This window comes from Coenobita brevimanus, chromosome 76, assembly GCF_032717465.1.
Source record: "Coenobita brevimanus isolate Jiangsu-jjx chromosome 76, ASM3271746v2, whole genome shotgun sequence".
In the NCBI taxonomy this organism is placed as follows: domain Eukaryota; kingdom Metazoa; phylum Arthropoda; class Malacostraca; order Decapoda; family Coenobitidae; genus Coenobita; species Coenobita brevimanus.
The window spans coordinates 13,509,986-13,534,497 of NC_137029.1; the positions used below are offsets into that span (position 1 = coordinate 13,509,986).

Genomic DNA, 24,512 nt, shown 5'->3' on the forward strand with positions numbered 1-24,512 from the left:
AGAGAGAGAGAGAGAGAGAGAGAGAGAGAGAGAGAGAGAGAGAGAGAGAATAAAGGAGAAACGAGTGGAGGGAAATAACAAGGGAAATGCAAACGGAAGAAGATAGAGTGAAAGAGAAGAGGCAGAGAATGAGGAGGGCAGGGAAAAATTGAGTGTGAAATTGAGATATGGATGGCATAGTGAAGAATGGTGGACCAAAAGGATGGGGAAGGTAATGAAGAGAGGGGGAGGAGGCGGAGAGAAAGTGTGTGTGTGTGTGTGTGTGTGTGTGTGTGTGTGTGTGTGTGTGTGTAATGGTAGGGGAGAGGAACAGTAAACAGAAACAACTCTGGCTTTATTAAGATTTCAGTTAATGCGAATAACATATGGAGAGCAGGTGGATAAGGCAATGGATGGATGGATAGATGGATGGATTGGGGAGGGGGACAGAAAAGATGTCAGTGGGGGTTCTCGTAACACCACTTTAAAGACAATTTGTTTTTGAAGTACTGTTACTTTCACCCGTCATGCTGAGGTGGGTGTGCAGGGAGGCAGGTAGATGGGGAGGCAGAAAAACAGGGGGAGGAGAAAACATGGATATAAGTAGGAATGGAGAAGAGAGACGGGAAAGTAAAGGGATGGGGAGGAAATGGGGAACCGAGGAGAGATGGTAAGGAGAAATAATTAAGAGGAGATACAGTAATAAGGAATATGGAATGGAACCAGTCGATTAAAGAGCACAGAAGGGAAGAAATAAGAAAAGAAGAGCTTGGTTCGAATATTAATACTCTTACGCTCCTATGACTCACTTTCAGGTGACTAAAATCATCTAGTCTTGGGTGGAATACCATGCTAGAGTTGTGCCAATGGTGAGAGAGTGAATGTTACAAATATTTGCACTAGGTCTCGTACGACTCACTTTCACCTAATTAAAATCGTCTGGCATTAGCTTGAGCAGAATACTAAAGTGTCCCGACCATTAAATAGTTAGCGCTCCATACCTGTTTGTTGTTGTCCATACTGTAGCTTCAGCTTGTAAATGCTTAATTCATAGTGATGTATTACTTCATATGGAAGAATGATATCTGGATAGTGTAACATGCATTTCTTTCAGAGAACCCCGTACATACTACATTGAGAGAGGGGTAAGAAGGGAACCGTAAGACTATCACGAAAAATGAAGAGGAGAGAAGAGGAGAGTGGAGACAAAAAAAGGAAGAGCGAAAAGCACAAGTACTCCATTTAATCCACCCAGCTAATGATCCTTCAGCTTTGATTCCCCTGTATAAAAGGTATTGGTCCTGGTTTCCATTTAGTACATTCAGTTTGCATCTAAAACTGTGGGTAAAAGCACTAGTTCTCTTACATGACTTTTTGCATTTGTCAGTCAAGTCAGCCTGGACTCTTAGTGAAATCAGAACCTTTATGAGTATTAGCTGGACGGGTACACAGTGAGCTTAATTCATAACCTAGGCAGAATTTCTCATAACTGTATATGTTATATGGTCATTGTCACATCAATACACCTCATGAATAACGATTTCGCTCTAATTTTTAGTGTCGAACGTGCTGGCAAAATATGTAAAATGCTGTGATGGAGATTTACCTATATATTAAATTCTTGATGATCAAACTAGACCAGACTTACGACAGAACCATGACTTGTTTACTGTAATGATTGTATGATACTACATGCCTGTTGCCTCTGTTGCTTGTTCCACGAATCATTTCATGTAGGTTGACTGGCAGGAGGTGATTTGGTTTTATGTGACTGGCGTTAACGAACTTCCGAGTAGACATTTGCACACTGGAAATAGAGTTGACATGATCATCCTATACTTTTCTATGTTATAAAACCTTATGAAAAAATATCCGTGACTCTCGTTCCTCAAGTGTCGTGTATCTGCTACAGAAGAAGAATATTAATGTTGTCTTTCAGGAAAGAAATTTCGTTTTTGAAGAAAGCTCCCTTCCTAACTCTTCCTAGCTCTCCTCATGCTTCTGAATATCCTGGGTCTACTTTTCATAAGTATTAAGCCTCCCTCCTCCTTCATCACACCCTTAGATTTGCCCAGGATAGGTGAACAAAATGGCAGAAAGTAATAATTAGTAACAGGAGTCAGATATAAGGCAAAAGTGTATAAAGAAGGAAAGATGAGAGGGAGGCGAGAGAAAAACAAGGCAGGCAGGCTGGGAAAATGGACATTCAACAGTGAGGGTCGGAGTAGGGTGGAACAGTAGCAGTTGTACCCCAAATTCATCTCAAAAGTGAACCCAGTGTACTGCAGGCTAAAGCTGCCCATTTCCCGCAGTCCACCATCTTCCCCTCAGGAAAAAAAATGAGGAACGTTTGTATAAATGGGCAGTGGAGTCTTATGGGTATGTCAGTGCCACCACATGAAAGCATCCCTTTCCAGGAATGAAAGGAAGGAAACGGAACTGGGGCATGGATCGAGGTGAGCAAAATGACTGACCAGGAACCAACTAACTGAAAAGAGTAGGAGACAAGTAGGATAGTTGAGATGGAGGGGAAACTATGTGTAATGGCGACATCAGTCTGTGGATATCATCTGCAGAATTTAGTCACACCTCCCTTTGCTTCTACCTGAGTCATGAAATAGATACAATACTATTTTATATTTGCCCTGACGACAACACATCACCCCCCCCCCCTTTGAGCTCTAAATATCTTCAGATATCATTTTTTTTTAAAGCAGGCTCTGACACGATGCCGCTCGCATTAGATAACCTTCGTTCTCGTATTCAGTTCTTATTGCTAAAATAGTTAGTAAAAGAGTTCCAAATCTACTGATTATAATTTCTTCTACCTATGCATAAAGCTGCATTTCTCTCTTTCCTAGGTCCGTACAACGTGCAAAACGGTGCCCCCTCCAACACAGCCATGAATTTCTAGGTAAGGCTATTTTTACCCCTGAGATTAGTAGTATACTTCATACGATTATTTTATGTGCTGTTTAAGTAACCCTGGTCTGTCTGGCAGTGGAGATCCATCAACTACAGGTAAGGAACCGCCCCTGCAGGGCCATCCCTAGCAATGGATCGTTGTTCCCTTGCGGCGAACAGCTCCTCGCCACAGAAAGGAGCGGAGAAGTGTGAGGAGGTTTGGTTCCTGGGCAGATGTCTCCGTAATCTCTGCCCCCATTGAACAGGAACACCATAGCAAGTTCCACATCGCCCCGTTATTTGGCTATATGGTTAACAACCGGCAGTATAAATGGGTTCATGGGTTACAGGAAACCATTATACTTGTCACTCAGTGTAAAGCCACCTGAAGTGGAAAGATAATAAAAAGTAACAGGAAAGATAGGAGAGATAAGAAGGGAGGAGGACAGACACAGAAAAAGAATGATAAAGGTGAAGAGAGAAGTAGGCAGCGCTACATCAAGTGAGTGGATGATGGTCGCCACCACTTACCATCTATTTTATGTGTATACTGCCAGTCCCAAAATTAATGATCCTTCAATGAAATATTGCTGGTTGTTATAATTATAACCTATCTCTGTTGCTTGTCCTTTATATTATATTCTCAATAACTGGAGACGTGTGAAAGAGGCATGCACCCTGTAGGTTAGTACTTTGGCGAAATCCACAAATACACAGAACGTAATCAGGCGAACTCTCCTTTCCCTTGCCTTGTGCATATGAAAACAAATAAATAGTGAAAAAGTGATGTTGGGGAGTGAATTAAGAAAAAAAATGTTTTAGAAAAGACAGTGATAGCGTAACTATAAACTGTTAGGGTGACCGAGAGAAATAGCATTAAAGAAAACGCACTTGCATTCATGGGTAGCTTGCGCGAATGAGCGTAAACAATACTTTGTACCCTTCCTGCTTTGCCTACAGCGACAGCATTCCTGAGAATGATGGGGCTTTTACTGAATGCTTGCTAAAGAATCCATCAGAAAAAATAAAATCCCCTCCTCCTTTGCATTACTTGTATGGTAGTTCTCTCTCTCTCTCTCTCTCTCTCTCTCTCTCTCTCTCTCTCTCTCTCTCTCTCTCTCTCTCTCTCTGATATTTCGGTCTACACAGAAGCCATCTCCAGGACTCTGTGTATCCCGAGTCGTTAAAGACGATAAAGAACTTAAGCTCCGTCCTGTGTGTCCCTCCCATCCAACCAGGACACTTGTCACAATGGACTGGCCACATTTCCAGGCACTATCCATACTGACTGCCCAGCACCTGAAGTCCCCACGGTGTACACCTACTGTCTGCCTTCACATTGTTTGTTTCACGAGACTCATTTGATACAACTTTGAATAAATTCATTTTTTTTCTAGGTTCTAATTACTACTACTACTACTACTGCTGCTACTACTACTACTACTACTACTACTACTACTACGACTACTACACTACTACTACTACTACTACTACTACTACTACTGCTGCTGTTACTACTACACCATCACCATTAGTACTACTACTACTACTACTACACCATCACCACTACTATTACCACGACGCAACTATTACTACTACTAGCACTACTATTACTACTACTATTACTACTGCTACTACTGCTACTACTACTGCTACCATTACTACTCCTTTTTATTCTAATTTAACCCATATTGTGACCCACCAAATGGTCTTCCCCTATGGAATGCAAAAAGCTTTAAAGCAAATGTTCTTAAACGTTTTGAAGTAAGGTTCTGAAAATAGTGTGTGATGTTCCTATTCATGCTAGCAGCCACATAACAGCTAATAATCCTAATCAGATGTTACTAAAACACCACACAGCTCTGACGCAAGCAAGGTACATGAAGAGAATCGAGAAAATTTACATCATTCTCATCAAAAATAGTATGCCATGTTTATTTAATGGGGTACTTATCAGCAGAGTTGTTGCCCTGTTAAGAAATGAGTATGAGGTGGATGTTCTGGGGGATGGTTTGGATGTTATAACCACTTTCATAATGTGGGTACAAAGACATGAGGGTACGAGGGGTCACTGGATTCTCTAAGGATTGTAGTGCACTCTTCATGTGGCGCTGACGTACATTTTAGTTATTTTTTATATTTTTGCGACATTTAAAAAACCCTTTAATCATATATTTTTTAAAGATTTCATATATTAGCTGACTTTAACCTTTTTTGTCTATCTATCTATCTATTGCCAGACGCCATAATCCCGTAAGGGGTGGCCACTTGACTTTGAGTTATTTGTTTTATGGGGAGGGGCACTAACCCTCCATCAACCCACTTGTTGACACGTAGGGAGCACGTATGGTTTGGTTATATGGTTACCACCCAGCGTTGTAAATGATTTCTTGGCTTACAGGAAACCATTTGGCTTGTCACTCAATGTAAAACCACCTGTAACGGAAAGAAAAGCAATAAGATGTGACGGGAAAGATGGGAGAAATAGGAAGAGAGGAGGGCAGGCACAGAAAAAGAAACCTTTTTTGTATTTACTTTTTAAAAATCATTTTTCATCTTTTATTTGTTTGTATTTTCCACTATATAATTTTAATTTTTAAACTTTTTTAAAGCAAGATTTTACTCCACTGTTCCAGCACTGTATTTTAAATCATAGATATTTTCAAAAAGCAATTTGTTAATTCTTTTATAATTAGGCACTGTAGTAGTATTTTTTGTGCGCGATGCATTGAAATTCATTATCTTTTTCTCAGTATTTTATATTTTTAATTTCCTTTTTAAAGTTTGTTTTGCAGTTGAAAAATTCAACAATTTTTAGTTAACATCAGCTTATGTATACTGTACATACATGTCTTTGTAACTAGGGAAAAACTGTAATAAGAGCAATGAAGTAACGGTGACGGCACAATGGTATGTTGTGACATACATTTTACATACAGTTTGTGTTTGTGGGTTAAAATATGAATAGTAATTGCTGAGCACTGCTGTTGATATTGTATTTAGAATCACAGCTACAAAAGGTACTGTATATGATATATAATGATATGATTAAGCTATGAATTATAGTACGAAATAAAGTGAACTGAAATGAATCAGTGATTGACTACTACTACTACTACTACTAGCAGTACTAATAATAATAATAATAATAATAATAAAATCAACAACAACAGTAATAATAGTAGTAGTAGTAGTAGTAGGAGTAGTAGTTGTAGTAGTAGTAGTAGTAGTAATAATAATAATAATAATAATAATAATAATAATAATAATAATAAAAGTATTATTATTATTATTATTATTATTATTATTATTATTACTATTATTATTATCATTATTCATTTATCCAATGCCAGTTCCATCTGTGCTCTAAATCCTTTTTTTCAAATACTTTTTAATTATGGAACGCTTCCCAGTTTCAACCCATGCAGTGCCTGCTTGCAGTGGCATCGTTTTCAAGGGTGAGTGATAATTATGGCGTGGAAGCCATGAAAAAGACACAATCTTCCCCACCCTCATCTCTTTACCCCCATCCCGCATAGGTGAAGGAGGCTTTGTAGGGTTTGTGCTAATCTACAGGATGAGTGGTGTACAAGATGGCCCATAGACAACTCTGCTATTCCACTTCCATGGGTTATTTTCCGTCCTACATCAAACCCATTATCCCACTGCTACACCCACGCCCACACCAGGAAGTCTAGCAGTCCTCGCAACACGGAAAGTACAACCAGGTGAGTTTCTAAGGCAGCGCTGTTTACGGACCACCCTGTATATTTCCTATTACTAAGGAGTCATGATATGTTGCTGACGTATATCCTATCTATCTATCTATTGCCAGGCGCCTTAATCCCATTCGGGGTGGCCACAAACAAATCGCCTCCACGTCGCCCTGTCCCCCGACATTTCACTGCCCTGCTCCCACCTTACACCCCCCTCCCTCATATACCTCTTCACTCCATCCCTCCATCTCATCCCTGGCCTCCCCCCTTCTTCTCTCCCCCTCCACCTCACTCGCATACACTCTCCTCGTCAGTCTCTCACTCTCCAGCCTCTCCTGCGTAGAGTAAAAATTAAATGAGAAAAACTGACTCTCGTGGCTGGAGCTAAGCCAAATAGCTAGTCCCACCTCAATCCCTTCCCGGTACATGATGTGCAGTGTAAGCAACCTTGTACTCTCTACTCAGCCCCTTCAATCCCATGACTTGTTTTTATATTATATTCTTGTTGTGTCCAGATTATTTTATTCACGTTGAGATAACCCCTTTTATATGAATAGTAACTTTCATTCATCCCATCACTTCAAGACGTTTCCCCTGATGTAGAATAAAATCGTCCGGCAGCTGCAACGATAGATAAAAAATATATACATCACTGGATCGAAAGGGTTAATAAGAGGTGGGAGATTACACCTTCTCCTGATCCGCCATTTCTTTTCAGGTAAGATGATTAAGTTGCACTGCACTCTCTGGAGGTTTAGTCAGAGTGCTATATGATGATGCAATAGAGCAAGCTTTTATTGGATATGTTTTCTACGTTCTTCAAGACGAAAAGTCTCTCATAAGTTTGTTACATTTCTTCTGGGGGAAAGCAAGGCGTCTGGTCACTAAAAGGGTTAATTTGCTCATAGACCCGTGTTCAGAATTGTCCTGCCCTTCGTATACTGTACAAAAAAAAAATAAGTAAAAGTTCACCGACTCTCCTATGCCGACTGTTGCAACGGAAATTATTGTATGAACTACTTTTACATGATAGCAATATGAAGCACAGCAAAACAGTATGAGAAGGAAGAATACCCCCTATTGTTTGGTTAGGAATGAGAAATATGAAAGGCAGAGCACAATGCTGGTACAGGACTGTCGGTGAACTTTTCCTGATAGCTATACACGATAAGTGAGACTAGGATGATGATGATAATGATGCTGATGACGATATGTGTGTAATTCACCGGGTCGGTCGGGATCACTTGATGGTCGTGATCGTCATCTTTTACCCTCCCGGAAGGGAGCTGAGAGCTCATATAGTCCGATCTAAGGGCAAGGCTGTGACCTTCACACACGCACACACCCGTCCCCTTGCTCAAGGGGGACAGTAACCACCCACTTCGTCAGTGAAACTTTTCGCAACCTGAGCGAGGCGCGAACTCCCGTCCACCAGTGAGAGAGAGAGAGAGAGAGAGAGAGAGAGAGAGAGAGAGAGAGAGAGAGAGAGAGAGAGAGAGAGAGAGAGAGAGAGAGAGAGGTAGGGAAGCTGAAAACGTAAAAGAACTGAAAGGGATCGAAATGATGGAGATTACAAGACAAGTGCTGTAGCCCTGACTGAACTAAGTATCCCACAATTATTAATGCACTATATGTCAAAAGTAACAGTACAATGAAATGTGTGCTTATGAGATGGAGCCAATATTTCTAAGGTTTAAACTAATGTCTAAATAATTTGTGAGGCCTCTTTTCTTGAGAACTCCTTTGATAGTTCTCTATTTTTTTCTCTCTGTTTTGTCCATGGATCCTACCCGCCAGAATATTAAGAGAAAACAAAGGATAAGATGATGATGGTTGTGATGATGATGATGATGGATGACTGATGATAAGTGATGATGACTGAGGAGGACTGATGGCTGATGACTGACGATTGATAATAATGATGATGATGACGATGATGATATATTTTTTTTTAATGAAATCCCTGTAGATGAAAAAAAAAGACTCAAGTTAAATATCATACAAAAGATTATTAAGATGTAATATGCAAAACACATCGCCAAGGAAACGTTCAAAACAGCCTTCCTATAAACCGACAAGAATAGAGGCCTATGTGGAAGAGTGAGTGGGAGGGGAGTATGGTAATGTATGGGTGATTTAAGTGGGTGAGGAAGCAGGAGTCTGGGAGGTATGTAAATGGGTAGGTGGGCTGGTAAGTAGCTCGGGGTAGAGCAGTGTGTTAGGTACGGTATGTATATGTGTATGTAGGTAGGCAGATGGGTAGGTCGTGGGGTAACCGGGTAGGCATGTAGGTAGGTCTAAGAGCACTGTGGAATGGATGCTACTGGGTCAAGGCTAAAGAGCAGGAGGAGAGGAAGAGATGGTTGATAAGTATAAACACAGGAGGCATGAGCTGAGAGTGAAGAGCTAAGAAAGAGTACTTGATTTAGCTGTGAAAATAGAGTGTTAGACGGATAGGTAGATAAATAAAATAAGGTTGGAAGACATCAGTAATGATAGAAGAACTTTGACGTGACTTAACAGTGTTCAGGATGTATGGAATCTATCCCGAGGAGAGAGAGAGAGAGAGAGAGAGGGGGGGGGGGAGAAATTAAGACCATATACTAGAACCGTGTTCATAGTATTTATAGTATGGATACAACAGCTTCCGCTCACCTTAGGCTCTCTTGAGGTACGAGCAGCCAAAGAGTCCTATTCGTATATTTCTAATGTGTCACAGATTTTAACGTATAAGACATACAGGGCTTGCACTACCCCTTGCTCTACCTGCAGGAAATCTAGCCAAAAGGATACCTATTACAGTAAATCATAATCTTGACTGCGTTTGCTTTATCCAAGTCGCTTTTTTTGTATATACTGTTTTTTACTTGTCCTTACTAACATCTTCATTCTATTTTGACCTTCACCCCTTCCGTATGACGGGATTACCATATCTTATTTCTTCTAAGAAAATATTGTTTATTTTAACCTCTTCAACCGGGACTTTTTTTTTTTTTTTTTCCCCACTCGCCAATGTCGTTTTGATGAAGCTCGAGCAAATGTTCACGGGTTAGAAATAGTTTCAATAAAACCCCTTCAGTTCAGAGACATCTCTTCAATTTTTGTGCTGGCCAAGATTTTATTTCGCTGAGGTATGACGTCTGTCGACTGTAAGGGTAAGGAGTGAGACATCTGTTACTGAAGTGGTTAAAGCTCAAGTACGGTATAAATGACATTTCATTTTTATTTTTTTAAAGACTAGATCACTGTTTTCTAATGTTAAGTCACCGTTTGTGTATTGGTTGTGTCAGAGTTATGTGGCCATAATGGTAAAGTTCATGTTGTTAAATGGGTTTTGTTGCAACCGTGATAATATACGAATCTTTAGAACGTAACAAATGTGAACTTATACTGCCCATATGAGTAATTATGTGAGAGATATTTGGAAATCTCGCCAAATATGAGAAAGTCTACAGTAGAACAGCATGTTAATAAGAAAGCTGGCCACGTTGTGTTAGCGCACTGCTGAGACCTGACTGGACCCCACAACAAAACATTTGTGCTGCAAGCCGTCACACAACTCCAATGACGGGACTGGCAGGGAGGGAGGGATACCGCTGCTATGACTCTTCTACTGTGACCCAAATCAGAAACAGCCATGATGTCGAATCTATAACATGGGCCTTTTATCTCTCCATCCTGCTTGTAAATATAAATAAGGATAAGATTTTTTTTCTTACTGATTGATTTATTTGTAAATTAATTAGTGCATTTATTTATTTATTTATTTATTTATTACTGCATTCGGTTTTCATTATAGGCTAGAAAACCCGTTATCGAAGTAAAGGTACGAAAGAATATTGTCACTAAAAGTCTGTACACGTCAACAGGCTTTTGTGTACCTCTGTCCATCATCCCTTTTGCGACATGCCAGGGATATTACTACATCAGATATGGCAGTGGTGCTTCAACTTTTTAGCCCACGACACAGCAAATAGCGTTAGTAGAGGCTCGCGATCCTCACCCACCCATGAAACATATTGACACACACACACACACACACACACACACACACACACACACACACACACACACACACACACACACAGTGTTCAGGCGTTACTCTCGATTATTAAGTTACAATAGCATTCTGCACGTACAGTACAGTATATACAGTGTAGCCTATCGTGTCTTTTTTTTTTTCTTCCCCACTGAGTTACATGAAATAAGCAGGAAATCGGACAACATATCTGGGCCAAGTTAAGGTGAAAGGACAACAGTGTAAGGCATAAGTTCCACTGTTGTAGAGGCTTACTGAGGCAGGTTGGCAGGCAGGCACGAAGAGAGGCAGGTATGTAGGTAACTGAGTAAGCAGGAGACAGGAGGTGGGACGGGTAATTGCTGCTCATCTCCCCTGCTGCCACACCCCCTGGGAACTCGGTCACCTTCAGCCAGACGTGTGTGTGTGTGTGTGTGTGTGTGTGTGTGTGTGTGTTGGGAGTTAGGGATGTGAATCAGGGTGGTGGAGGTAGGGGGGAGGGGGAACTGGAAAGAGGTAGAGTGGGTGGTGGTCGAGACTGGAAAGGAATGATGGGGACTGAAAGGGGAGATTTGGTTATAATGGTTGTCGTAAAAAGAAAGGTGTGTGGCTGCGGAAGCTCTGAAAGGGAAACTGGGTGATGGTAGAGACGAGAAAGAAATGGTGCGTGATAGTGAAGACTCGAAAAGGTGGGGAGGGTTTTGGTGGAGGAGAATAAAATAGAAGGTAAATGGTGGTGGAGACTGTAAATGGAACGATGTCTTTTGGTGGAGACTGTAAAAGGGAATGGGAATGGCGGCGGAGGCTGAAAAGGAATGATGGAGATAGGAAAGGGAAGCATGAGTGGTGGTGAAAACTTGAATAGAGGGATGGGTGGTGATGGAAGGCAAGGGAGGCTGTGGAAATGATGGAGATGATGGTCGTGAAGGCGTTAGTAGTGTAAGCAGGAGAAAGGGAATGACAGTGATGTTAACTCTCCCCAAAAACTCCATTCTGCAAACACTCTTTCAAAACTATCATGGGCATTCGGATGCTAAACACCTATATATTAGCGCTATATCTTCCTAATTTCGCTGCCATTACCTAGAGACGACCAACCCAGGGAAAAGTAGCAAAACATACTATATTCTTCTTTAGACTAGAGGGAACTTAAAATCATTTAGCAACAGATTTGGATGAGGTGCAATCCTAACGCTGTCCTTGAGCATCCTCCCCTTCTAGTTCCGTGATCTTGTGCTTGGGACGGAGGTGAAGGCCAAGGAAATGCGATGTGATATGAGCTGCATTGATCGATTAGTCTATTTTCACATACCTCACTCTTCCTCTAGACTGAATTCTGGAACAAACTCAAACTGAGCTCAAACTCAAACTAAAACTCGAATTCGAACCCTGGGAAAAAAATTTACCATACGATTAATAAGAAAAAAGAATGTGCTAGCAAATACATATTTTGCACAGTAGCCTATCATTCAGAATTCTAACATTAATGAAACCGTAAGATATGTAAGTCTACTTCCCAGTAATTTACTATGATATACAATCATTACTTAAAATGATAGATACAGTTCCTATGGAACTACGATAATTTTTCCTGACACTTCTTTCAGGACATGGCGTCACTGCATCAGGCGGTACTACCATCATCATCGACATTGGTACTTCACCGTAATTTCACGTTACTCCCATAAAGAAACACTTTCTCATAAAGCAAACAACGGTATAATGATGATTCTTAACGCATTGAAAGATACATGCGTGCCCATATTTATATATGAATATGGCAAAATGAAACGGGAATGGATCACAGGCCCATTTGATGCATAGACTTCCCACTCTCTGATCCCCAATTAGCTTGAAGGAGTACTATGTCTCTTTGTATGGTCAATTTCATTACTCTCCTTTTCCATTTATAACTACACATAATAAAATTTTGAATGATTTGGGCTCTTTCAAAATAGTCTTCTTTACAGATTATTGTAATCTACAGTATATTATAAAAGTAATTTTCCCTTTGCACGTGTGTGTGTGTGTGTGTGTGTGTGTGTGTGTGTGTGTGTGTGTGTGTGTGTGTGTGTGTGTGTGTGTGTGTGTGTGTGTGTGTGTGTGTGTAAAGTTGCAAGTCTTCTTGTGGTGGTAGGTTGGTGGGTGGATAGGTGGGATGAGTTGGTTGAATGAGTAGATAGAGGTGGGTGAGCTGATTGGAGAGGTGGGTGGTGTGGGTAGGGGTGGGAGAAGTGTGTGGGGTGGATGGGTTGGGCAGTTGGGGTGTGGTGGATGGGTGTTACGAGGAGGGTAGGTGAATGGGCTGGGTGGGGTGGTTGGGTGGGTTGGGCGAGTGGCTGGGCTTTTTTCGTGCGTGTGTGGGTGTGCTTTAGGGGTGGCTGAGTGTACAGTATGTGTAGCCAAGAGACAAGCTTACTACGAGTACACTGGATGAGATGGTAGGTATGCTAGTGGGTGTGTGTGTATAGACTGGGGAAAATAAGGGTTCACTGGGTAATACAGGTCCAGTGAACAAATAGGTTCATATGAGAAAGTGGGTCCATAAGGGACTTTGTTGTGTTTCCAGGGGGAGTTAATAGCTCCATGGATGAAATAGGTCCAAGAAGGAAAAGAAATAAGTTCGTAGGGAAAATGAGGACTGTAAATCACTGGAGGGAAATCGGGTTCATGAAGGGAAAATAGGTCCAGGAGGGAAAATAAGACCATGTGAAGAATATGACTATGGGTGAAATAAGTCCGTGTAGGAAGATAGGTCTATGGGGAAAAAATACGTCCATGAGGTAAAAAAAAAGAAAAGGTACAGAAAAGGTCTAAGGGAGAAATAGGTCCATAGAATAAAGAAGGTTCATAGGGAAAAATCGCTGTAAAGGAAAAAAAGGAACCTGGAGGAAAATACTATAGGTTCATGGAGGAAAAAGTGTCCAAAGGGAGATATGAGCCCTAGAGGGGAAATGGGTACACTGGGAAAATGGGTCCAAGAGATGAAACAGATCTATGGAGGGAAATGGGTCCATGGAATGAATACAGGTCCATGGGGGAAAAGGAGTAAGTGAGGAGATGGCCCCTAAGTGATATAGTCGGAGACCATCACACTAAAATCTTGATGGTTGGAACATTTACTGCTTTTTAGTATTATTCTGTGGGACACATGAGCATGCAGACACACAGAATTTCTTCTCACTATCATTTGGAAATAGGAAAGCTTTTCAGAAGACGAATAATACCAAAATGTTAACACTGATAAACAGAAATCGTGAAAATAAGACAAATTCTCGCATTTACTTCTTGTTCTCTAATACTGCATGCCTTTTACCCCAAGGATGGCTACCTTTACCCATGAATATTGTTCTAGACAGAGATATGAATATGAAGCACTACCATATAAAGCATGACAAAACCAAACACCAATTCAGCTCTCTCCCATAGTGCTCCGAAAATACCCCCTTTGTCATGTGTCCCTCATAAACAAGTACCCTTAATTTTTCGTCGCCAACCTCCCCAGATGTGTATAATCTAGGAGTCGTATTCTAAGTGACTTCCGAAATTTCGTAACACTTCTTCCTGAGTTATTTATCCTGTATGTTACACATGAGTATCCTCTTGTATGTTACGGATGTAAATTATGTCAATATTAAAGTGATATTAATAACACATGACATGTAGAGGTGTGCGGCACGTGGGAGGGCTACTGGGCCTTGAAAGCAGGCTGTGAAGCCTATGCCCAGAGTCGGACACATAAAACACACACACACACACACACACACACACACACACACACACACACACACACACACACACACACACACAGAGGAGAGTGTCGACGAGCACCAAGCAAGATAGATCGATAAGGAGGAGGTGCGACGAAGCCTCAGCTACCATATGAATATGTCGCAGGAGAAATGTACTTACCGACCACATCAGATATATCTTCTATGGTCTGCTTCGTAGACGAGCTTTACGAGTTAAACCTAAGTCAGCAAGGATTCTCAGACCCATCTTGCTTCCTAATATAACCAGTACTCCATGTCCACGACGTATCTGTACTGCACTTGACTAAACTCAAACAGGTTATAGAAAAGTTGAACGAAAAGAAGAAACTGCAGGAAACAGTCATGGGAGGCACAATTCACAGTAATATCACTGAAACATTTGGTTATTACGAGTGAAAGCGAAGCCCTCGAGAGTCTCTCGTCAAGTAATGATATTTTCTCACACATGAGCGGCCCGGCCTAACCAGGCCCGGCCCAAACCGGCCCGGGCCCACCGCAATGCTTTTGAGAAGCTATATCTCAGCAACCACAGGGCCGATCGCTGCGTGGCTTGCACCATATGATAGCCCCATTCTTTAAGGTTTGTTTTGACAGGTTTCATCACACCCTGGCGCTGCACGTGGCACGTGACAAGCGCCAAATGCAGCATGTCGAAATCTTCAAAAGAGGGCCACAGGCCAGACAGTTTGTCGTAAAGGCATGAAACTTGGTAGGTAGATAGCCATCAATATACTTTAGGCATCCTCAGGGTGTGAGGCGACATTTCAGTGCCCTCGGATTTAAATGGCCTCGCTCGTACCTAGCCGACAAGGGCGTTTTACTGGTATGGCTATCACCCGGCACTGTAATATGTACAGATAAGAAGAAAAGCTTAGGATATTTTTTGCTGTATTCTCTAAGTAGTAAATAATTGCTTGGGATACGGGTAACCAGTTAGCTTGTCATACAGTGAAGAGTAACCTACAGGAAGCACTGAAGCAAATGAGTGATTGATATATACGAAATATGCTAAACTAATTACATAGAATCATCTACATACCAATGGTCTTATCTCTAAGTTGTCAAACCGCCCATGAAAGAAGCAATCGATCGGTGTTAAAAGAAATGCAAGTAATATAATCAAGCACTGGTTCAAAACCTGTTTCGACACAAGGCAATCATTAATGATTTACTGGCCTAATTCTGCCCTTGACAGTCGTTGCTGAGATAAAGTAGGAAATGTTTACAAGTGTTTCCCTCTCCCCCCACCAACCCGTTTATTCCACACTCTGCCTGTCATTCTGTCACGCCGAAAAAAATGCTGCCGTTCTGTACGAACAGATTCTGTTATAGCCACCGTGGTCATTCCGCTGCTAAACACGCATGTAATATTTCTATCTCTTTCTAATTCTGTTGTCACTATTTCGGGAAAAACGACACGAAGAAACGAAACAAAACATTTTTTTTTTTTAATTATTTTTTTTCAGGCTAGGAGGAACTTAAAACCACCTAACAGCAGATCTGTGCGAGGTGCAGTCATAATTATATCCTTGGGCATCCCCCCCTCCCGACTCCAGGATCTTGTTCATGGGACAGAGGTGAAGGCCAAGGACAGTGCCGGATTACCCAATAGGCACAGTATGTATGTGTCTAGGGGGCCCCAAAGGTTAGGGGGCCCCAAAGATTGATTACTCTATAACTGACGTAAATTTATGTAAAACAAAGAGGCATGCATTTTATTGTGAGTTGGTGGTATTTTACTCCACGGATGCATTTATTCTGCAATAATGTGTATTCTCTCTCTCTCTCTCTCTCTGTTCATGACGTGGCAGCCAGTATGACCGGTCAAGCATATTTGCTTTCAACTGAAGGTGTGTTTTACCTCCTATGTGTTGCTGTATGTGTCAGTAATACTTTTAACTTATTTCATTGCATTACAAAAGACGCGTATGTTTAATTAACAGAGATACAAGGATAGCTAGAGCGATTAGTAAAATTTAAGTTGTACCTATTAAAACACAGGGTTAGGCATGAAAATAAAACTGAGTAAGGAAAAGATAGTGGCAAACTATAGATAAATCATTTTAATTAAAGGGAGATTTTCATCCTCTTGCTAGCTCAGAGGAAGAATAAGACAATACTATGACTTAACATCCTTTCCACAGAACCTCCACGTGAGCAGTGTTAATCACTTGTTACAGATCAGCATTCAATATGAAGAGATGGCAATTTTAAGCCCAGTTAAAAGCGAACATTGTATTGAAGCATATAAGTCAACGAAATTTAGAGAAAAATGAATGAATGAATGGCCAAGCATCCGCACAACGAGTTCAGAATGAGCAAAGGCTGTATTGAGAAATGTCTTTGACAGCGAATCAGATGGAGAAGGTGTAGAAGGCGGTGAGTGCATGAGAGGTGTTGAACTATAGGCTACCCATTTCACAAAATCTGGCACGATATCAATGATGCCGTCAACACCTGTAGCATTGAGAAAGGTCTTCAGTACTGGATGTACCTTTTTGTGTTGTCTTTATATTGGTTCTCAAGGTAATAAGTAGAGGTTCACCTAATGCAGAGGATTTACGGTACATCAACACTACAAGCGTTGACATCGCTGATGGTGCCAAACTTGGTGAAATGGAGTATATGCAGCTACCTAGCGTCACTAGTTTCATGGACTCCCAAATCGTGGAACTAACACAAGCTAGGCACAATAAATCATGTGTTTATTTAAAACTGAAAAACAAAAAAAGAGCCTTTAAAAATGGTACACGTGCTGAGACTTGCATTAAGTGACAATTTACCCAACTAACTTTGATTTTCTGTGGATGTTGTTAAGTTTATGTGTGTACGTAGTGAAGACAAGGATTATGTAAGGCTTGTATGCTGGTGTGGTTAGAGGGTTGCTGAATGCTGTAGAATGTGTATGTTTTTGTCGTGAAGAATTTATGAGAGAAGGAGGAGGATTAAATGTGGGGCTCACTTTCAGAGACGGAGTGAGACAACGGTGTGTGACGTCCTTACGGTTTTTCAGTATTTATATGTACGGGATTTTGAACAAAGTTCAAACTATATTTGTGGAAGGTTGGGTGGGGAATAAAAAAAGGGGGTGAAGTGAAGTGTGGACTATCACATCTGATGCATGCAGCCAACGTTGTGCTGTCTGCCATTAATGAAGAAGAGTTTTACAGACTGGTAAAGAATTTTATGGATATCTGTGAACGTCAAGTTTTGAAAGTAATTACAAATAAATGTAAAGTGACGACTGCTGAGAGAGGCAAACCTTAATGTGATGTGGTGAATGGAGTGACTTGAACTGAAGAGTGACTTTAAACGCATCGGGGGAGTAACAGAAAAGAGTTGTAAATAAACAGAGGAAGAGGAAAAAAGAATGGCACAGGGAAGGCAGGTGACTGATGTTATGAATGCCTTGATACTGAACAGAGGTCTGAGTGTGGATGTTACAGGAAGACTTTTTTTTTTTTTTTTTATGCGTTCGACTCTGGCCATAGGCTTTACATGAGGCTCAGCAGCTCCCCTGTGCACCATTCACCCACACATGTTCCCACCTTGACGCTAACACTCACTGCACATCTTGAATACATGACAGGGTTATCTCATAAAGGACTGGTGAATTAACGGGCGTTCTTTTAAGACAGGTCCGCAGGTCTTTGGGTAAATCGGTAAAATCAACTGCAACGAAATGCAAATCCTTTAATTTTTTCCTTGCCCCGGCCGAGATCCGAACCCGCGTCCACTGGGATAGCAGATCACTTTTTTACCGACCCGGCCATCGCCTCACCTACGAAGGGATGCCAGTGTTCACATTAATATATTATGCAGTGTAAGAGTGGGAAGAGCCGAGAGTGAGAGCAGTGGGAATGGGATTAAGGGATAAGTGGAGTGCGCAAAGTGGACAGTATAAGAAATAATGTAGTTAATGAAGCACGAAGAGTCAAGAAATTTGTTGATAAAGAGGTAGAAGGGAATGTGCTCAGAATGGATTGTCACTGGGAGAGAATATATGTGGACTTGGTGGTGATGGACCAGAAACATGGAATCTAACATCTTTTATAACGACAAATCAGGAGTGCTCAGAGGGGAATAAAAAGGAATATGTTAGAGGTCACATGAAGAGAGTAAAAGAAGTCTTCCTGGATAAGAGAACAGACGAAAGTAGATGACGTAATCACTAGTAAAAAACATGATTGGATTTGGGCAGGTCAAGTCCATCGCAGAACAGATAACAGACGAAAAACCATGGCAACTGAATGGCAGCCCAGGGATGGAGTAAGAGGAAGAGGCAGAGACAGAACGAGATAGTCAGATGAGATTCGGAAATTCGCTAGGATTGGATGGAACAGAGTGGAAAAAGATGGGAGAGGGCTTTGTCTTGTAGCGGACTGATTCAGGCTGATGATGATGATGATGATGATGATGATGACCATTCTACTAGGGGAAAAGGCTGTAAAATGACGAAAATCTCGGCCTGGTTCAGATGGATGAATTATAGGCATGGGAGCTGCTGGATGTGATGGAAGAGGCAGAGTAAGGAGAAAGGAGGGGTAGGAAGGTATGCGTGGGGCTAGAGAGAGGAAAGGAGGACGAGAAGACGGAGACAGTGGGAGGAAAGAAAGTGTTACGGAGAGACCAGTGGGTGGGAAGCAGGAGACAGAGAGAGAGAGAGGAGGAGGAGGAGGAGGAGGAGAATAGCTTAATCCCTTCACTACAAGAGCTTGTTTGTAAGTTCAGTATGATCGTCTGATAATAATAACTAGTATAATCTAAGATGCGCTTGATGGAGGTTGCAGGCCTCCCCCTAATAAAATGGCCTTGTGTCATCAAGAATAAACTAGAAGGACTCTGCAGTCTGTTGTCGGACCATCGGGGAAAGGGGCCAACCCAACGTGCTGTACATTAATGAAACAGACATTTAATACGACGAAATTAAAAACAGTTGAAACTCTTTGGAAAAATCTACCTGCATTTCATTGTGCTTCTTTCCTAAACAAAGCCCACAAAACAGGGTCTAAAAATGTACCCCACAGGACCCTGAACAGAAGAGTCTCAGTTGAACATTTAGGGGTTACAGTAAGGCCCCTGTATCTGTCTTGGAGGGTTTAGAGGGGTTGCAAAGGGTTCATTGAAATTGGCCCCTAAAAGTTAGTCAATAAGTCAGTAACTCAGTGACGCCGGCATTGCCAAGCTGGCTCCCGGCAGGGTTATGCAGCTTAAAATAAAAAAAAGTTAGTGTTCTGAAGGGATTGTTGCAAAGCTCTTCGTTACAGTGTCCTCTGTGGCCTAAATAAACTTGCCTAGAGCCAGCAAAAATAAGTTAGGAAAGATGTCATCGTGCTGAAAGGAGTAACTATGATTGCTTCTAAGCCTTACTTTACAAAAGTTCTTGTTTAAGCTCATTCTTATAGTCTTGCGTTAGGCAGACTTTAATTAAAGCGACATAGTAGTAGTGGTAGTAATAGCAGTAGCAATTATAGCATCAGCAGCAGCACCAGTAGCAGCAGTAGTAGTAGTAGCAGTAATAGTAATAGTTGCAGTAGTCGTAGCCCCAGGCTCATTTGACCATGAACCCTGTGGACTGCATTGTAAGATATCTTTCTCCTTTAATTCACCATCCTCCTTTCGGGGGAAAGTGAGGGAGCTCAGGGTCGTTTCTGTATAGCTGAGCGGTGGAGCTAGTCGGTAATATCTCTGTCACCACCTAAAGGTGACCCTCCCCAACACCTGACGTCATTATACTCAAGGGATTAATAAGGACTGTTTCTAACCCAGTCACTAAGGGAGTAATTTTTAAGTTCAGTAATACTGTCTGTTAATACCAGGAATAACACTGATTATGTCGTCTACATGTCATCGAAGTGTAAATCTTATTGGATGTGGGTAGTAGAAAGGAGAGAAAGATGACTATAATGTGATTGGAAAAGGAGAAATGTGAATATACTTAAATAATGTAGTAACTTTAAGAGGGAGAAAAATGGCTGGAAAGGAGGAGGAGAAGAAGAAAAAGAGGAAGAAGAAGAAAGACGTAAAGAAAAGCAAAAAGGGTTGAGCAAATAAGAGAATCCTGTTGACCTTCACACACACACAGACACAGACACAGACACACACACACACACACACACACACACACACACACACACACACACACACACACACACACACACACACACACACACACACACACACACACACACACACACACACACAAGGAGACAGAGGGAAAAGAACAGAGGAAATGGAGCGAGAAGAGGAAAAGAGGAGAAAGAACGAGAGAAGGAAAGTAAAGAAATGCAAGAAAAGTTAACCAGACAAAGGAATCCGATTAACCCAAAACACACACACACACACACACACACACACACACACACACACACACACACCGACACTGACACCGAAACACACACACACACACACACACACACACACACACACACACACACACAGGGTCGTGGGCGCATGACCTAGACAGGGCCCCCTGGAGGAAGTGGGTGTGAGTGAGGGTGGGTGAGGGCGGACGTGGGCGTGCTGGGACTTACCTGCCCCCACACCTGTAATTTACGGTAGCCAGGTGAGGCAGGTAAAGTGAGGCACTGGGCCCAGAGTCACAAATAAACTTACAATCGATTCCCTGGGGTAACAAGGATTTGTTTTGTTTTATTTTATTTTCAGGGCGAGTGGTTAGAGAAGTCGTCTGTTGTCTGGAATGGCGTGAGTTCCATCTTAGTCTGGGCAGAGTAGAATTTGGTGAACCGGATTGTGCTAAAACAAATTTTACTGACATTCCACAAGACCCAATGACGTGTCATAAAAACACTCCAGCTAATATCAATGTACCAGGTCTGAATGAGACTGCCCTTGCATATATTTGTTATAGACGGTGGACATTAGTGCCGGAGTGGCGACATGTGAAGGTGTGTGATATGTAGAAGGACTGCTGGGTCTAAGGAAACGGATTGATAAATCTACGCCTAGAGTCCGACACATAACAAGGGAAGAAATGGCGTGTAATGATCTTTCACTTTATTTTCATTGTCCTTCCTCTAAGAGCAGTTCACAGCTACAAAAGAGAGTAACTCGTAAGGCTGTGAGTTTTACCCCTGAGCTACGGTGACAAAGTGAGGCAGTGAGGTAGGTGTAAGGATAAGGCAGTGAGATGAGTATAAGGACGCGGCAGTGGGACAGGTATGAGACAGGCATAATAATACGGCAGTGATATAAGTATTAAAGGAGTGACAGTGAGACAGTCAGTGAGGTGGGTCTAGAATAAAGCAGTGAGGTGGGTATAAGAATAAGGTAGTGAGGTAAGTATTAGGATTATACTGTTAGGGAGACACGAGAATAAGGCAGGACACTCATGCCTCTTAAAAAAATATGATGATGCATGGGAGATGAAGTATTACGGGGCACCGGATGATACAATACGGTACCATAACTCATGGATTATTTAATTATTTTTTTACACCCTGAGAGTTACTGCACTATTCAGGGAATCTGATGTGTCTGACTGGATTAGTTGGATATGAGTGAACAAAAGGGCTGGATGGGCTGCCTTAATGTAGAATATGACTGACTGGATGGAATGGATTTAACTACGTCGTTGATTATCATGGCTATGGTAGCGTTGTGATAAGTTGCGTGAAGCTGGGTTTTATGGGGAAAATTATGATGTATTACCAGGAGCTGAATATGATGCGGATTAGCTAGATGAAATATTGCTATGATAGGCTAGGTTACGTGTAGAACCACTTGGCTGTAATAGGAAATAAATGTGTTAGTAACTTGTGATGAGCTGCCTATGTATCAACCGATGTTAGATGACTGTGGTGTAGTGTATGAACCGGAGATAGAAATATTGTCTCTGTAGGGCGCTTAGGGTGGAGTTGCAGTAATTTTATGCCGCCCCTCAAGGCATCGTTCCTAACCCTCCTCCTATCATCATCCACTCGTCATTCGGTAATCACGTGCCTCACTAAACCTAACTTCTGCCGTGCCTTGCAAAGAATATAGCCTACGGGAATCCTAAAGCAAATTCACTCTTCGCGTGCAGTGTGTGACTGGTTTAATATGAAGGCATTGACGAGGTAATGATATTATGTCTGATATTTACTTATAATGAATAGGAATAATGAGATGAAGTTAGAAAACGGAATTAAATTTTACACTTATCCCGAAGTGCTTCATATTTTTTAATGATCATCTATTGTGAACCCTGTAAGTATTATCACAACGGTTCACAAAAACTGACTCAGCTCACAAAGACGTGTACACACACACACACACACACACACACACACACACACACACACACACACCTTAACCAATCTGCAGCCTTCTCACTGTATGCATACTCAGAGACTGAATGCTCTGCTTGCTTACGATCCGTCATCACACACACACACACACACACACACACACACACACACACACACACACACACACACACACACACACACACACACACACACACACACACACATCCCCAGTAATCGAGTGAGTGTGTGTAAGACCTCCATGCTCTGTGGGTGACCTGGAATGTCCCTAAGTGGTTCGTTGAGGCAGTTTGTTCCCGTTCCTCTCACCGCGAGAATAAGTCTGGCATACGGCGCCCTCAACACTTCCAGGTATGTCCTCTTAAACCCCTATGCTATTTCCAGACCTGACATACCACACCGTCAATCCTTCCATATCCGACATACTAAGCCAGTTTAATATATACAGGAGTAATATACCAAGCCATATCACAGCTTCCAGATCTGACAGCACGCCCTCACCATTTCCATTACTGGTATTGTGCTCTCACCATTTCCAGATCTGACTTACCAATCCCCTTAACCATTTCCAGGTCTAACATGCTAGACCCCTCACTGTCTTCAGATCTAACATGCTGAACCTTCATTGTTTCCAGGTCTAACATTCCGAGCACCCACTAATTTCAGATTTCCTTGCCCTCTTCCTCTACTTGTGTACTGACCTTACTTTCTATTTATTTTACATATCCGGCCTCATATTCAGACCCCATCAGTGCCTATATGCGCAACAGATGGTGTCGCTCATTTTCTCACGTCACTTCTTCGAGTGTCTCATTATTAAGGATGGGGCAATGGCGTTAGCATTGGTAATTCTGTGACATGTCGGTAGGTTTTGTGAAAGATATATTAAGACTGTTTAAACGAAATTCAAATCTGAAGACTTGTCCCGGCCCCAGCCCGGAATCAACTTGAAGTTTTTCTCGGCAGGCAACCCCACATTTCACCACTTACCCACTACATTACCAAAAGATTCCTCACATTGCAGGGAAAATACAGTAGTCAATTGGTCTGTGCCAAAGAGCTGAGGATTTCGACAACTTGACTGATGAACGAATGAATATGTGTCCTATTTCGCTTGTAACTCCGTAAATAATTCTACGTTTTGAACGTTCCTGTTCTTATTTTTGGAATTATCCCCTCCCATACATTAGTTAGAAAAAGAGTTACCAATATTATGGAGATAAAAGTCAAAAAACGATGGTGGTGACGATGATAACAATGATGACAATGGCGACGTTGATGGTGACGATACATATACCTCTTTTCAGCGATAATAATGATACTTTGCTTACCTTCGTTATTCACCCACTGCTCCGCTGCGAGTGAAGATACGCAAACGGCTGAGGATTACCAGGCTTTAAACAGACGGGTTACTAGGTCAGGGAGTGTCCTAAAGTGGCTCCCAGACGCTCAAACTGCACCATACCTCTGTTCACTGTTACTGTACCATCTTTTGTTTCACCGTTTGTGCCTTGCTTCTGATTTACCCTTCTCCTAATCCTACCCCTGCGTGGATAGGGAAGGTGTGGCTGTTGGGAAGGTGTGGATAGGCAGAGGAAGGTGTGGGGTGGGAGAGTTGGGGATAGATAAAGGGTGGTATGGGGGGGTTGAGAGAGGTGTGGATGGATAGGGGAGGTGTGAGGGTGGGAGAGGTGTGGATGGATGGGGGAAGATGTGGAATGAGAGAAGTGTATGGATTAGGAAGGATGTAAGGGTGTGGGGGTTAAGGTGGTGTAGGGTAGGAAAGGTGTGGGAGTAGGGGAGGTGTGTGTGGGGGTAGGGAAGGTGTGGGAGTAGGGGGAGGGGGAAGTGTGCA

General features: G+C 42.0%; 1 protein-coding gene across 1 annotated transcript in view; it reads right to left on the reverse strand.

The window, feature by feature from the left end:
* Positions 1-23,301, reverse strand: part of LOC145408174 (cubilin-like) — a 69,672-nt gene extending 46,371 nt beyond the window's left edge. Inside the window, exons 1-2 of the mRNA XM_080278926.1 lie at positions 23,188-23,301; positions 20,924-20,977 (exon numbers count right to left, since the gene is read on the reverse strand). Coding sequence (XP_080135052.1) covers positions 20,924-20,977; positions 23,188-23,301 — 168 coding nt within the window. The remainder of the gene's footprint in view (positions 1-20,923; positions 20,978-23,187) is intronic.
* Between the last annotated feature and the right edge of the window lie 1,211 nt (positions 23,302-24,512).